The sequence below is a fragment of the Capra hircus genome, chromosome 6 (assembly GCF_001704415.2).
Source record: "Capra hircus breed San Clemente chromosome 6, ASM170441v1, whole genome shotgun sequence".
Taxonomy (NCBI): Eukaryota; Metazoa; Chordata; class Mammalia; order Artiodactyla; family Bovidae; genus Capra; species Capra hircus.
In genome coordinates this window covers 42,679,570-42,695,622 of record NC_030813.1, presented here as the reverse complement: position 1 = coordinate 42,695,622, position 16,053 = coordinate 42,679,570, and the positions used below count along the sequence as shown (strand labels likewise).

Below are 16,053 nucleotides of genomic sequence, written 5' to 3'. Positions count from 1 at the left end.
ACATGAAGGTCATGGCACATTTAAAGAATTACTTGTGCTTCATTTTGGTCAAAGAATAAGATACAAATGAAAAGGAAACAAGAGATGAAACTGGGGATGTAGTCAGAGGTAAAATTACAGTTTTTTTTTTTTAATGCCATGCACGGATTCAGAAATAGTTCTATAGAAGGCAAGAAGACAATTAAATAATTGTTAAATTTTATTGAACACATGCAGTTTGCCCAGTGCAAATCTAAACAGCTGATGTTCATAAACATATTTACAACAACCAAGATAGGTACCCCTACTAGTCCCATTTTACACATGAGGAAATGAGGTACAAAGCTTAGTTGTCTCTGAAGGTCACACAACTGGTAACAGATGAAGTTAGAGTTCAAACTTGGTCTGTTTGATTTCAGAGCTCATGCTATCTCTCAAGAAATGGAGGGATTCCCCCGGAGGTCCAGTGGTTAAGATTCTATACTTCCGAGGCAGGGGGCTCAGGTTTGATCCCTGGTTGGGGAACTAAGATCCTATATGCTGCATGGAGCAACCAAAAAGTAAAAACTAAAAACTGAGGACCACTTAGCTTCTCTTACCAAAAAAAAGAAAATCATTTAAAAAAAAAAAAAGAAATGGAATGAAGTGGTCAGAATTTTAAGACCATGCTAGAAGCAGGGTGTTAGAGAGATTGGAGGAAAGTGGAGGGAGACAAGAAGAATTTAAAACAAAAGATGATGAGTTCTGGAACTAAAAGAAAGGAAGCAGTAATGGGGAAGATGGGTGTAATCAAGGGGTTTAAAAGAGATAAAACAAAAAAATAATTAATTAAATAAAGAAGGGCAAGAGGAACAGTCTAGCATGAGTCCCATATTTCTGTCTGGGACACTATGTGATGACCCAATAATTCTTGAAGAATCACTTAAGCTTTGCACCAGTGAACTTACCTGGAAAGCAACCCCTGCCAGATGGGCAGGCCCCAGAAAGAACAGTCTTTTTTTCAGTATGATGCTGGCACACATTCATCCAAATAAACAAATGTCCCAGCTTAACTGATGAATTTGGTGGTGACAAATTAATTTATGTACAGATATGTAGGACACGATATAGAACTCTACTCCAAACAGGAGATGTAACAGATTTACTGAGATACAGCAAATTTTCTCTTAGTTTCAAAGATGCATATTGATTCACATTTGTTTTGTTTTGTTTTGTTTTTTGCTTCTTTTTATTTTTAATTAGGGGATAATTACAATATTGTGATGGTTTCTGCAATACAAGCAGCTCGTGCAGTTCAACAGCAGAAAAACAAACAACCCAATCAAAAAGTGGGCAGAAGACCTAAACAGACATTTCTCCAAAGAAGACATACAGATGGCTAATAAACACATGAAAAGATGTTCAACATCACTCATTATTAGAGAAAGGCACATCAAAACCACAATGAGGTATCATCTCACACCAGCAGATTGGCCACCATCAAAAAGTACACAAACAGTAAACGCTAAAGGTGTGGAGAAAGGGAACCTTCTGGCACTGTTGGTGGGAGTGCAAATCGATATCGCCACTATGGAGAACAATACGTAGATTCCTGAAAAAATCAGGAATAAGTCTAGAATATGACCCAGCAAACCCACTGTTTGGTATATACCCTGAGGAAACCGTAATTGAAAGAGAGAGACAGATCACATTTGCTTTCTATGCAACATCCATGTGTATAGAAAGAGAGAAGGGAGAAAAAGAGGCGAATGTGTTACAGTCTATCGGGATATTTTTAAGCATCTTACAGAAACCAAAACCATCTATAGAATGCTCCTATTAGGATGAACAAAATAGATGAGTGCATGAAAATCTGTGAATGTATACAAAGAGACTGAAGTACGTACTCAAAATTGGAAGACACCTCTCTGGCTGATTTTTCGTTTGCTTGTTTATATATTTTAAAGACTCTACAATTATTTTGTAGTAATTCCATCATACAGATAAAAATGCTTTTTCCTAAACATATGTGATAAGCATTCATTCTATATCAAGAACATCGTTGATAGAAAAGAATACATAATTAGGCAGACTGTTATCAGCAAATACCCGACACGTACCAACAGCGATGGCCTTTCATCACTGCCCATGAAGCCAACTCGTTATCAGGAAACTTGGTACATGGGGAATCTGTGTCCAGAACGAAGGGATGCAAGGAAGGATGAAAAGTACAAGTGGCTAAGAGCAGCTGACCCCAGAGGCAGGCACTTTTCTTGGTCAAAGCACTCATCCTCCACTACGGCTTTCCTCACATTCCCTCGGTATTTCACTTCCTCTCATTGCCTGAAATGCCATCAATCCCATGTTATCTCATCCTCTTTCTAAAAGCATAAGCCTAGAAAATTTCCAGAGCTTGGATGTGTTAGTGATAGAAAGGAGGAAGATAAGGGTAAAAAGAAGATGGGGGAATTCATTTGCTAAACTTTGAATAATCCTGTATGGTTTGTAAGACACTTTTGTTCTATAAAGGCATGTTAATAAGGACTTCCAGTTCAAGATGGAGAGTGGAATGGACATATTTAATTCCTCTCCTCCCACAACCCCACTGAAATGACAACCAATTTAAAAAAAAAAAAAACCATGACATTACTGAAAACCAAAAAAGCCCCTAAAGAATGCCACATTGACTCAAGTATTTGTGGAAAACAGAAAGTAACTAGAATGGAATTGTGTGAGAAACTAAAGCAAAGGATTACAACACATAGAGACACACACACACAGACACACACACACACGACGGCTGGTAAGGATTAAGAGGGGTTGCCCTAGAGAATCTACGGGTCAGCCACTGCAGAGAGCAGAACAGACTCAGAGCAATCATCAGAGTAATTAACTAAAGGATTATCTAACATGCCGCCGGCCTGACTGGTTCCTCTCCCACAGAGCAGTTTGGTTCCTTCAAACAGAGCAGTTGGTGCTGCCTTTACCCCACCTCGAAGTTACAAGATATGCTTAATAAAAGTGAGATATGTGACAGGAAAAGATTGCTATCAAGGGTACTGAGACAGTCCAGAAAGGCAGACGAAACTCTAGAACTAAATATGAACTTGAAGGGTAGTACAGATGGGAAACAAAAGTCAAAAGTGAACAATCAGACAGAGAAAGATGAACATGGCATGCTCTCACAGTGGAATCTAAGGAAACAGAAAAAAACAAACTCATAGAGAAGAAATAATCAGATCTATATCCTCCAGAGATGGGGGTGAGGGGAGGACAAATTGGATCAAAATGGTCAGAAGGTACAAACTTTTGGTTATAAGATAAATTAGTACTGAGGAGGTAACGTACAACATGATGACTAGAGTAAACTTTGTTGTATGCCATATTTGAAAATTGCTAAGAGAATAGATCCTAGAAATTTGCATCAAAGCTTTTAAACTTTTTTTCTTATTGTGGTAATCAACTGACAATATATGTAAGTCAAGTCATTAAGCTGTACCCTTTAAACTTATACAGTGCTGTATGACAATTATACCTCAGTTAAACTGATGAAAAAAGAAAGACTTGATAAAAACACTTTTAAAAGGCAAACGAAAACATTCTTTTTTAAAGTCCTCATTATCTGGCCATTATTGAGGTCTAAACGTTGGCTTCCTTCCCTCACACACATAGTCCTTTATGAGTAGACTGACTGTCAACGGGTCCCACTCACACAGAACCCTGCTTCTTACAGGGTCAGGACTGTTTCAGTTGAACAAAACCACTTAACTTCAAAGGAAGCCTAACTCAGTTACTCATATCAATGTATTCTTTCATTCAAAATCATAAATGGGTATTCCAGGATCACCAAACCACTTGACAAAGACAAATAGCATGAAAGATGAGGACCCAAATAAACAAATAACCCAAAGATTTCAAAGTGATACAAAAAAGGGAAAAAAAGACAATTTTTAAACTAGCATTCTTACAAAGATTTAAAGAATGACTACATCCAAAAAACAAAACATGACTTCCTGGAAATTAGACAATCAAAGAATAAGAATGTGTTCCTAAAACTTAAAAATATGATTGCCATAATTAAATACTTCATAGAGAGGTTGAAAGATAGAATGAACAAAGCTAATGCCCAAATTAGTAATCTGAAATAAAAAATTGGGGAAATCAACCCAGATCCAGAGAAGCACACAGTGTAAAAAAGAGCTCTCCAATACTTACCCAATGAAATTTAATTAAAAAAGAGAGAGAGCAATGAACATATGGGATTTTGCAGGTGAAAAATCTGAGGCTTGGAGAAATTAAGAGATTTAACTCTCCAGTAGTTCACAAATAGTCTGATATAGTCTTCATATGTCCCACTCATAAGCCTAAAGCTAAAAATCAATCAGTACATGAAATTGTGGCCTCAGTGGTTGATTACAGCTGGTACCCACTCTGATTAGTTAAGTGAGTGCCAGGCTAGTCAAGTCAGTTGTTGACAGCTGGCTGACTCTTAATGGTCAATGAAGATGCTGCCAGTAGTCTGTCCCATACCAGCAGCTGATGGTTGGAATTCCCTCTCATTAGTCAATGTAGGTGCGAGTCCAGTCTATGCCAGTTTTTTTTTACAGTTAGCATCTGATTGGTCAGTGTATCAGCTGATGAATATCTGAATACTATCCCGGCCAAAGCCCATACTTGTTTGATGATGCCTACATAATTTCATGGTACAATCAAAAACGGGGGCAACTACTGAGTTTTTGTGGATCTCAAATTTGAAACTGGGGGGGAAAATAAGCGTGGTTTCTCTCACCTCAACCTCAAGGTATGAGAAATTTCATGGATAAATTCTCACCTCTCCTCTTCCTTTTTACAAATGTCCATGCTTTTAAGTCTGCTTCCACTCCTTTCTTAGATGGTTCATACACAGGGCAGATCAGTTTGGTGAACACTGTACCAAAAGACTACCAAGGGTAGCCAAAAGATCAGATCCCCAGCTAAAATGTTTGCGCCAAGGAGTTTAGTAGAAATTAGGAAGCCAGATACACAGCCAAAACTGGTTGAGTGGAGGAAGCAAACAGGAAGTGGTCTAAAGAAATATGGGGCCTGTGCTGACATCCAAAGCAGGTAGATAAAATGGGCATCTAGCTCAGTTTGTATAGTTGAATTCAGTTTTTAAAAGGTACAGAGGAAAAAAAAAAAAAGGTACAGAGAAGAAACAGCCTGGATAGAATCACTACAGGCCCTCCCTGGTGGCCCAGTGTTTAAGAACTGCAGGAAACATGGGTTTGATTCCTGCGCCAGGAAGATCCCACAGGCCTGGGAACAACTAAGCTGGGGCTTTGAAACTACTGAGCCCCCACTCCAGAGCCTGAGAGCGGCAACTACTGAGTCCATGTGCTGCAACTACGGAAGCCCCTGTACCGCAGAGCCCAGGCTCTGCAACAGGAGAGGTCACATGGAAAGCCCATGCACTGCAAACTAGAGGGTAGCCCCCGCTCAGCTCACTGTAGCTAGAGAAAGCCTGCTCACAGCAACGAAGACCCAGAGCAGCCAAACACTGATCAATCGAAAAAAGAAAAAAAAAAAATCGAATCACTTAAAACTGGACCTAAAACCAAAGAATTCGTTCATTCTCCCACTTCTGTAAGCACAAAAGAACCCCAAGTTTCTCAACTACAGGAGTTCACCTTTGATACACCAAAGCAAACAGAAGGCCAAATGCTGAGGCCAGCCTCAATATCTGCCAACATAAAGTCAAAGTCCAAGTTAAATCACAGTCCGAACATTACACGGATATCCAGTGTATCATGGAGGGTTGGTAATCGCATTCATAAAACTGAGGGCTTCACCTCCTTAAAAACCACAAACTTGGATTCCACCAGGAGGCCTTAGTGGAGTAGTTTAGACTTCACTTAGGACCCGTAGGATTTTTGCAGAGTACATTCACCCCTGTAGAGCCTTCCCTGAAATTACTGGGAGTTACAAGCTCATAAGAGCTGTAGAATCAGGTCCTAAAAGTTATTTTCAAAGGCCCTCATGGCTTACCAACGAAGTAAACAGTGGCACTGAGCTATCTGCTATTTTGTGCCTCATGTTCCCAAGCCAGAAACACAGGCAAAGAGTTTCATAAAGGGTTAAAAATCATGGGGATTTTTTCGTGCTTTAAAATATTGCATGAGATTCACTTCTGTACAAATGATGATCATCTTCATTTTCTTCCCTGCCTCTTTGTCTAACGAATACATTTTTACAGGTTTTACAGTGTTATTTACAACTCACCTAAAACACATAATTTTCCTCCTGCTTATATCACTTGTTTATTATTTATTTATTAGATTTATATGGTGCTTTCCTCCAAAAAGCTCTAGGCACCATGAAGGCAACTCTGGTATGACAAACATTAAACTCTTCTTAAAAACCATAGCCAAGGAAGTGGCCAACATGAAGGTGAAAGAGACGTGGACAAGGACAGAAAGAAGGAAGGCCACAGGTCTGGTGAAATACACGAGCAAGCAATACCTTAGGAAGCCCAGTGACTGAAAGGCCTGTTTTGCCCTTTCTGGTTACTCTACTTGCAAAGACCCTGACAGTGACTCTCATTCCAAGTAACAGAGCCAAAATATCACTGTTTCTGTGTAGGGGTGGGCATGGATCTGTAGAGGATGGCGGGGGCATGGAGTATGATGGCTATAAGAGTATGACAGCTATCTCTCCAGATTCAGGAGAGGGTGTCTGAAAACAAAGATACCTACACAGACAATGTGTTTTAAAAATCAATATAAAAAGAAATATCATGATGTTTTAGAATAAAAGACCAAGCTAGATTTTTTTTCTTTTTTTTTTACAAATACAGTTGCTGCTTAGTCCTCAGTTCTGCTAAATGTCCCTGACTTCCAAGGACTCTGTGAACTTTCAGAGGCCAGGGAAGCTCAAAAGTTCAAAGATTATCAAAATTAGAAAGTGACGAGGTGACTTCAGCTTTTAAATTCCAGGCCACATTGATCTGACAAAGCCACGTGTTGACATCCTGCACATGTGATCCCTACAACGGTGGAAGGGGTAGCTAAACAGTAACTCTCCCAGTAACTGCACAAGAACGAGCAAGAACAGAGTGTATTCTTATTTAGGGTCCAAAGAAGAAAGGACCATTCCCAGTGAATGGAGCAGATGATGCAGTGGGACAGAATCAAACCAGGAGAAAGAATAACATTCATCATCATTACCAGCAGTAGTAGTATAGTAGTGCGATTTTTATTTAGTGGATAAAGGAGTACGTCAAGGCTATATATTGTCACCCTGATTATTTAACTTATATGCAGAGTACATCATGAAATGCTGGACTAGAAGAAACACAAGCTGGAATCAAGATTGCTGGGAGAAATATCAATAACCTCAGATATGCAGGTGACACCACCCTTACGGCAGAAAGTGAGGAGGAACTAAAAAGCCTGTTGATGAAAGTGAAAGAGGAGAGTGAAAAAGTTGGCTTAAAGCTCAACATTCAGAAAACAAAGATCATGGCATCTGGTCCCATCACTTCATGGGAAATAGATGGGGAAACAGTGGAAACAGTGTCAGACTTCATTTTGGGGGGCTCCAAAATCACTGCAGATGGTGATTGCAGCCATGAAATTAAAAGACGTTTACTCCTTGGAAGAAAAGTTATGACAAACCTAGATAGTATATTCAAAAGCAGAGACATTACTTTGTCGACTAAGGTCTGTCTAGTCAAGGCTATGGTTTTTCCAGTGGTCATGTATGGATGTGAGAGTTGGACTGTGAAGAAGGCTGAGCACCAAAGAATTGATGCTTTTGAACTGTGGTGTTGGGGAAGACTTTTGAGAGTCCCTTAGACTGCAAGGAGATCCAACCAGTCCATTCTGAAGGAGATCAGCCCTGGGATTTCTTTGGAAGGACTGATGCTAAAGCTGAAACTCCAGTACTTTGGCCACCTCATGCAAAGAGTTGACTCACTGGAAAAGACTCTGATGCTGGGAGGGATTGGGGGCAGGAGGAGAAGGGGACGACCCAGGATGAGATGGCTGGATGGCATTACGGACTCGATGGACGTGAGTCTGAGTGAACTCCGGGAGTTGTTGTTGGACAGGGAGGCCTGGCGTACTGCGATTCATGGGGTCGCAAAGAGTCAGACACCACTGAGCGACTGAACTGAATTGAACTGATGCACCAGGCATTCTTGTGCTCCAATCATATATGCAGACCTCTTTAATTCTCAGAACAAAGCTACAGGGTGGGTATGACCATTTTCTTAATTCCATAAATAAGGAACCTGAGACTTAAGTTATTTGTCCAAAGTCACTCACCTAGTAAGTGCTCTAGCTAGGATTCAAACCCAGCATAAAAGGATAGGTAAGGAAAGAAAGTCAGTCAGTCAGTTCAGTCACTCAGTCGTGTCCAGCTCTTTGCGACCCCATGAACCACAGCACGCCAGGCCTCCCTGTTCATCACCAACTCCAGCAGTTTACCCTAACTCATGTCCATTGAGTCAGTGATGCCATCCAACCATCTCATCCACTGTTGTCCCCTTCTCCTCCTGCCCTCAATCTTTCCCAGGATCAGGGTCTTTTCAGATGAGTCAGCACTTCACATCAGGTGGCCAACGTATTGGAGTTTCAGCTTCAACATTAGTCCTTCCAATGAACACCCAGGACTGATCTCCTTTAGGATGGACTAGCTGGATCTCCTTGCAGTCCAAGGGACTCTCAAGAGTCTTCTCCAACACCACAGTCCAAAATCATCAATTCTTTGGTGCTCAGCTTTCTTTATAGTCCAACTTTCACATCCATACATGACTACTGGAAAAAACCATAGCCTTGACTAGACATACCTTTGTTGACAAAGTAATATCTCTGCTTTTTAACATCCTATCTAGGTTGGTCATAACCTTCCTTCCAAGGGGTAAGTGTCTTTTAATTTCATGGCTGCAATCACCATCTGCAGTGATTTTGGAGCCCCAAAAAATAAAGTCTGACACTGTTTCCACTGTTTCCCCATCTATTTGCCATGAAGTGATGGGTCTGGATGCCATGATCTTCGTTTTCTGAATGTTGAGCTTTAAGCCAACTTTTTCACTCTCCTCTTTCACTTTCATCAAGAGGCTCTTTAGTTCCTCTTCACTTTCTGCCATGAGGGTGGTGTCATCAGCGTATCTGAGGTTATTGGTATTTCTCCCAGCTATCTTGATTCCAGCTTGTGCTTCTTCTAGCCCAGCATTTCTCATGATGTACTCTGCATATAAGTTAAATAAGCAGGGTGACAATATACAGCCTTGACGTACTCCTTTTCCTATTTGGAAGCAGTCTGTTGTTCCATGTCCACTTCTGACTGCTGCTTCCTGACCTGCACACAGGTTTCTCAAGAGGCAGGTCACCATGAACAGTATGAAAAGAAAAGAAAGCAGACATATAAAAGGCATCTGTGCATTGACAGAGAGAGAAGGGAAGATCAATTTCCCTCCTGAAAGCTGTTATTAGACAGTGAACAGCCCAATAGTGGGCTGCTGCTGCTGCAGCTAAGTCGCTTCAGTCGTGTCCGACTCTGTGCGATCCCATAGATGGCAGCCCACCAGACTCCTCCATCCCTCGAATTCTCCAGGCAAGAACACCGGAGTGGGTTGCCATTTCCTTCTCCAATAGCGGGCTAGGGATCACAAATAAAGAGCTTACAGTAAGGCAGCAGCAAGCCAGGTGTAGACAGAAGAGGTCTGGTCATGAGGAAGCCCTGTGAAGGGAGATGCTCAGAAGGGAGCCATATGCTTACCCCCGGTACCTGAGTGAGCAGGATCTGGAGCTGGGAACTGAAATCCACTGTACTGTCTTGGGTAACTGATTGCATGTTTCAGCCAAGTTTACTGTAGAGTTCTAAAGCGAGTCATTCTCAGTAATCCCTTTGTGACCAACCCCCATCTAAATATAAGTACCATTCAGGGATCACTTACTAATCATTCAGCATTTAACATATATCATCATATTTAAACCTCACAGCAACAATATAAGGTTGATAGTACCATCATTATCCCCATTTACATGAGAAGGCACAGAGAAGTTGAGTAACTTGCCCAAAGTCACACAGAGTTAGGAAAAAGTAGAGATGGACCCCAGGTCCAGGGAGTCTGGCTCGACAGCCTGATTTCCTAGTCTCCATGCTATGCTCCTTCTAGAACCTGATTCTGTTCACTCCATTCCAGCACTCTGCAACCCCCTCTCAGTTCTGTCTGACCTCTCTTCTGAGAAGGAAAGTAGCCAGTGTGGTATTTCTCATTTTTACTCCGAGGGTCATCCCTGTCAAGTCACCCATGCTGACCAAGTGGAGATTTTCTGGGAAAATGTGAAGACGGTACTACAGAGAGAGAGAGAGAAAAGTGATGTGGGATCTTGCTGAACTGGACACTCCCAGACCTTTTGAGCATGCCTTGTATCAGAGTATGAAAGTATGAAAGTATTGGTTGCTCAGTTGTGTCCGACTCTTTGCAACCCCATGCACTGCAGCCCTGCCAGGCTCCTCTGTCCATGGGATTCTCCAGGCAAGAATAATGGAGTCAGTTGCCATGCCCTCCTCCAGGGAATCTTTCCAACCCAGGGATCGAAGCCGGGTCTCCCACATTGCACGCTGACTCTTTACCATCTGAGCCAGCAGAGCATATGTGTGTCAAAACACAGAGGCCCCATGGAAGATGGCTTCTACCTGACAGTTCCATGGATGTGAATGGAGACCAACTTCATTCTGGATCTTCTTTGACCTCTCACAGTTGCTTCCCTTTACTTCTCAGCCACCCAGGAAATGGGGGAGGGGGGTGTGCTCAACAGAAATAGAACAGGGCACCTCTCCCAACTGAAGAACATCCCTTGAAAGGTTCTTTCAAATTTCAACGTCTCTTGAAATCTTTGAAGGTACTTAGTCAATATTTTCCAACCAACAGGAGCAACTGTTTTCATTTTTAGGGAGGTTATGGCCAATGTGTTCAAGAAACAAACGATGAAAGCAACACGTTCAATGTACACTGATGTCTCAGATAAGCTGGAACCGACCAAAAATACAGCTGTTGCTGGGTCTTCAGCCGGTCACCTCTACCACCTTTGTGCCTAAGGAAAGGGACATGAGAAGCGAACCTCTTCAATGAGCAAAGGGGTAGTTTCATTTAAACAGTTACGGCCTCTTCAGTGCTTTTCTGGGACTTCCCAGGTGGCGCTAGTGGTAAGAACCCGCCTGCCCATGCAAAAGGCCTAAGAGATGCAGGTTCGATTCCTGAGTTGGGAAGATCCTCTGGAGGAGGGCATGGCAACCCACTCCAGTATTCTCGCCTGGAGAATTCCCACGGACAGAGGAGCCTGGCGGGCTATAGTCCATGGGGTCGCACAGAGTAGGACACAACTGCAGCGACTTAGCACGCAAGCACACTGCTTTCCCTTCTCCTTCTCCTTCTTCTTTTTTTTTTTTTTTTTTTGCCTCCTTATCCCCACCTTCTTCTGCAAACATACAGAATCTATGAGAAGGCATCCAGCCCAGCCCTAGAGAAGGACAAGGAGTTTCTCCTACCTTCCACTTGATAAGCTGAGGTGGCTGCCCCCCATCCAAATCCTGCAGGGAAAGCCATGTGTTTCAGAGACAGCCGGCCCTGACAACGGAGAGGCACCTTTCAGGCAGAGTCCCGCGGTTGCGCAAACAGTGAGTGAACTCTCATCCTGACTGAAATCTCGGATCGTGAGCGAATATGCAAACAAGAAGGGAGCCTGATTAAACGACTCTGCTTGAATGGCCACAGCCTTGATAGGAAGTCAAGTCACTGGGTTCAGGGGGAGTGTCTATAGTTTCTTCTGCGGACACTCCCTGATTCTTAACAGAGTTGGGCCAGCCTGGGCACAGACCTAGTCCCTGCTTTGGCAGGGTACCCGTCCTTCTAATCTTTCCCCTTTTAATGAAATACATGGACATTGCTTTTAAAAGTCACGTAAACCCTTGTGGCTCAGCTGGTAAAGAATTCGCCTGCAATGCGAGAGACCAGGGTTTGATCCCTGGGTTGGGAAGATCCCCTGGAGAAGGGAAAGGCTGCGTACCCCAGTATTCTGGCCTAGAGAATTCCATGGACTGTATAGTCCATGGGGTCACAAAGAGTCAGACACAACTGAGCGACTTTCACTTTCACTTTGGGCTTTCCTTGTGGCTTAGTTGATAAAGCGTCTGCCTGCAATGCGGGAGACCCAGGTTCGATCCCCGAGTCCAGAAGATCCCCTGGTGAAGGAAATGGCAACCCACTCCAGTACTCTTGCCTGGAAAATTCCATTATCGGAGGAGCCTAGTAGGCTACAGTCCTTAGGGTAACAGAGTCAGACACGACTGAGCGACTTCACTTTCTTTTTTTAATCCTCCTAGAACTTTCCCTTGACCATTTCCTCACAATTCCTTATCCCCATGCCCTAGAGGTAACTATTCTCAGCTGTTTCTGCTGGGTTTTATTTTCATGTTGATTCCCAGGTGGCGCTAGTGGTAAAGAACCTGCCTGCCAATGCAAGAGGCATAAGGAAGGCGGTTGGATCCCTGGGTATGGATGATCCCCTGGAGGAAGCATGGCAACCCACTCCAGTATTCTTGCCTGGAGAATCCCATGGACAGAGGAGCCTGGGATTCAGGCCACACGACTGAAGCCTGCCCGGCATATATATGTATATATGTCTAAGCAATAGGCTGATGCTGGTGCTTCTTAATTTGTTTTTCACTTTTCCATAGTAACTATTGACTTCTGGATAGAAGGGTGGAAGATCCCAGCATGTGTGTGTTCTCTCTTTCTCTCTCCTTCCTCCATTCCCCCCAGTGTGGTTAGATTACTATTTCTGTTTAAATAAATATTCACTGTTTACATGAATTTGACCAAGTATGGCTCAAAGCTAAACCATGTAGCATACTACACTTAAGTGAAAGTTTTTATTTTCTCTAGGGTTCATCAAGTGTCTGGTTTTGATATTTAATTTCCTGTATACTTGTCACTAATTTATCCCCAGTCTGCCTGGGCTGTGAATCTACGTTCAGACACTCCTGTTTTCCTGCTCCACGCTGCACTGTTTATTTCTTAGGCAGCCACAGATGTACCTGCTCTGCAGCCTCCTTCATCAGCTCTAGGATTTCTCCCTCTTTGTTTCTTTTCCCTTTTTAGAGAAGCAAGCCCCTGAATAACTTTCTGATGCAAAGGGCATGCTGCTGCTGCTGCTAAGTCGCTTCAGTCATGTCCAACTCTGTGCAACCCCATAGACAGCAGCCCACCAGGCCCCTCTGTCTCTGGGATTCTCCAGGCAAGAATACTGGAGTGGGTTGCCATTTCCTTCTCCAACAAAGGGCATAGGAGGCATATTTTTTGAAACCCCATAGTCCTACAATTATCTTCATTCTAATGTCACACCTGATACGTAGTTTGGCTACTCTGGAATTTTATGACACAGATAATTTTCACTCAGAATTTTGAAAGCATCAGTTTATGGTTTTGTAGCTTCTGGTGTGGCGATTGAGAAGTCTGATGACAAGCCAAGTCCTAATCTTTCATACGTCACCCATTTTGTGCCTCAGCTCACTCTCACTGCTCCCCGAGCTTCTATTTCTGGAATTTCACAGTCACTTGCCTCATGTGGAACTTCTCACCCACTGTCCCAGAGACGGCGTGTGGCCCGCAGTCACGAGGGTGCTGGCAATAGGGGAAGCTGGGCGAAGGGTACCCAGGGACATTCTCTACTACCTAGGCACCTTTCCTGTACATCTAAAAGGGATCCAAAATTAAGCTGGTTTTTTTTAATGCCTGGGAAGAGAGGAGTTAGGAAAAATCAAAGTGAGGAAAGTTATTTCTTCAGTTCAAGTATTAGTCGCACAGTCATGTCTGACTCTTTGCAACCCCAAGGACTGTAGGCCGCCAGGCTCCTCTATCCCTGGGCTTCTGCAGGCGAGAATACTGGAGTAGGTAGCCATTCCCTTCTCCAGGAGATCTTCCCAAACCAGGGATCAAACCTGGGTCTCCCGCATTGCAGGCAGATTCTTTACCATCTGAGTCACCAGGGAAGCCCACAGTTCCTCCAAGACAGCAATAATGCATCCTACACTATGTAAGACAGGAACATAAGATTTGGATCAAAGTATAGCTAGATTGAAATCCTACCCTCTCTAGTTATCCTAATCCTAGGAAAAAAGAAGAGGTTAACTATCAAAGGAAATGAGGGAAGACTTTTAAAGGGTATGTGTTTGGTGAAATAAACATAAAAAACACAGGGCATGCTATTAAAGTCCCTCTAGTCTTTCAGTCTGAAGCAATCATAAGCTGAATGAAAAATATATATATAAATATTTTCACTATAGAACACTAGATGGCAGTATTGCAATTTTTTAGGTTTACAAATTGCTGTGTGAAGTGTTACTAACATTTACTTATCCCACCAATGGCCATCTGCACCATAACACCTAGCTTCTAATGATTTTTCTCCAGAAAGAAAAATCTACCTTCTCAGTGCTTCACATTCTCTGAAATTATTAGACCACAAAAGGCGGAATCTAATTTTTCTCAGCTCTGGTGGCATTCTGCAAGCTAGCATTCTTAAGTATCTTGGTGTCAGAACCTCTTTACATCCTTAAAAAGAACTGAAGCCCTAAAGAGCCTTTTTTTACATATGATTTGTATTTATCAATATTTATTCTATTTGAAATTAACACTGAGATTTTTTAAATATTTACTGATGAATTCATCTAAATAGCAAATAAAAAGCATGTGAGCATAAAGAGTTTATGAAAAGTAATCATATAAACAAAGAATATTTAGTGAGAAGAGTGTTTTGCATCTTTGCAAATCTCTCTTAGGCCTGGCTTAAGAGAAGACAGCTGGATGTTTATATCTGCTTTCATTTGATCTGTTGCCTCTGGCAAACTCCTCTATACACTCATGGAGGAAAGAAAGATGAGAGTGGAAAAGACAAATCATGTCTCAGTAGAAGTATGGGCCCCCCAAAGGGGTCTTCAGGCCCCAGGGGTAACTTTGCTCTTCTGGCACCCTCTTTAATACCTCCCTTTGCTTCCCACAATCTCTCTGTATTCTTGCCTTAGAGAGAGCTCATTCCACTAACACTTCCCACACTAAAACCCTCCTGGCTATAAGACCTGTGAATTTGCAGCCCCCATTCTCAGTAAGAAAAAAAGTTATTTCTTAGTTTTCTTTATACGAAAGAATTCTGATTTCATGGCCCCATCTAGCAAGACTGTCTGGTAATTTAACTTGTTAGAGTCCCCTCTACTCCATTGTAGGGCCAAATAAGAAAATTCAGGTCTTATGAAGATGATTTTTTTAAATGCTTGATGTCCCTATCCTCCCACCTCCCAATTTTAATCCCTACTAGTTGATGCTACAGAGAAGGCAGTGGCAGCCCACTCCAGTACTCTTGCCTGGAAAATCCCATGGATGGAGGAGTCTTGTGGGCTGCAGTCCATGGGGTCGCTAAGAGTCAGACACGACTGAGCGACTTCACTTTCACTTTTCACTTTGATGCATTGGAGAAGGAAATGGCAACCCACTCCAGTGTTCTTGCCTGGAGAATCCCAGGGATGGGGGAGCCTGGTGGGCTGCAGTCTATGGGGTCGCACAGTCGGACACGGCTGAAGTGACTCAGCAGCAGCAGCAGCTGATGCTAATACATCGACTGTCTAGTCTCTACACCTGTCATTGCCCCCTGCAGGCCACTAACTCTCAGCTTTTGAGACATAGGAACCCTTTAAGGGTGTAAATCTGAGCCCGCAGGTTCAACTCACTTTCAAAACTGCACAATAATCCCTCTGAGATCCTACCACCTTCCCAGTGTCCCACCTTGGAACAACAGCACACCAAATCCTGCCATTCAGGACAGCCACTGACCTCTGTCCACATTCAAAACTGAAGGGAAATGAATATATGACTTGCATTATGGGTTTGGCTGCAGCTGTGCTCTTTCTAAAAATCCTGGAGTGCTCAAAGACTATAAATGCTGTACCCTCTGAGGTAAAAGTAGATCTCACAGAAATTCTTCTTTGCTAACAAGCTGTTACTCAATAGAGATTCAGCACCATCAGTCAGACTTTGACCCCCCCAATCTGAAAGAC

General features: G+C 42.7%; 1 protein-coding gene across 1 annotated transcript in view; it reads right to left on the bottom strand.

Moving 5' to 3' along the window:
- LOC102180474 (cytosolic beta-glucosidase) overlaps positions 1 to 11,664 on the bottom strand; it is a 128,202-nt gene extending 116,538 nt beyond the window's left edge. The window contains exon 1 of the mRNA XM_005681471.3: positions 11,494 to 11,664. Coding sequence (XP_005681528.2) covers positions 11,494 to 11,551 — 58 coding nt within the window. The 5' untranslated portion in view covers positions 11,552 to 11,664. The remainder of the gene's footprint in view (positions 1 to 11,493) is intronic.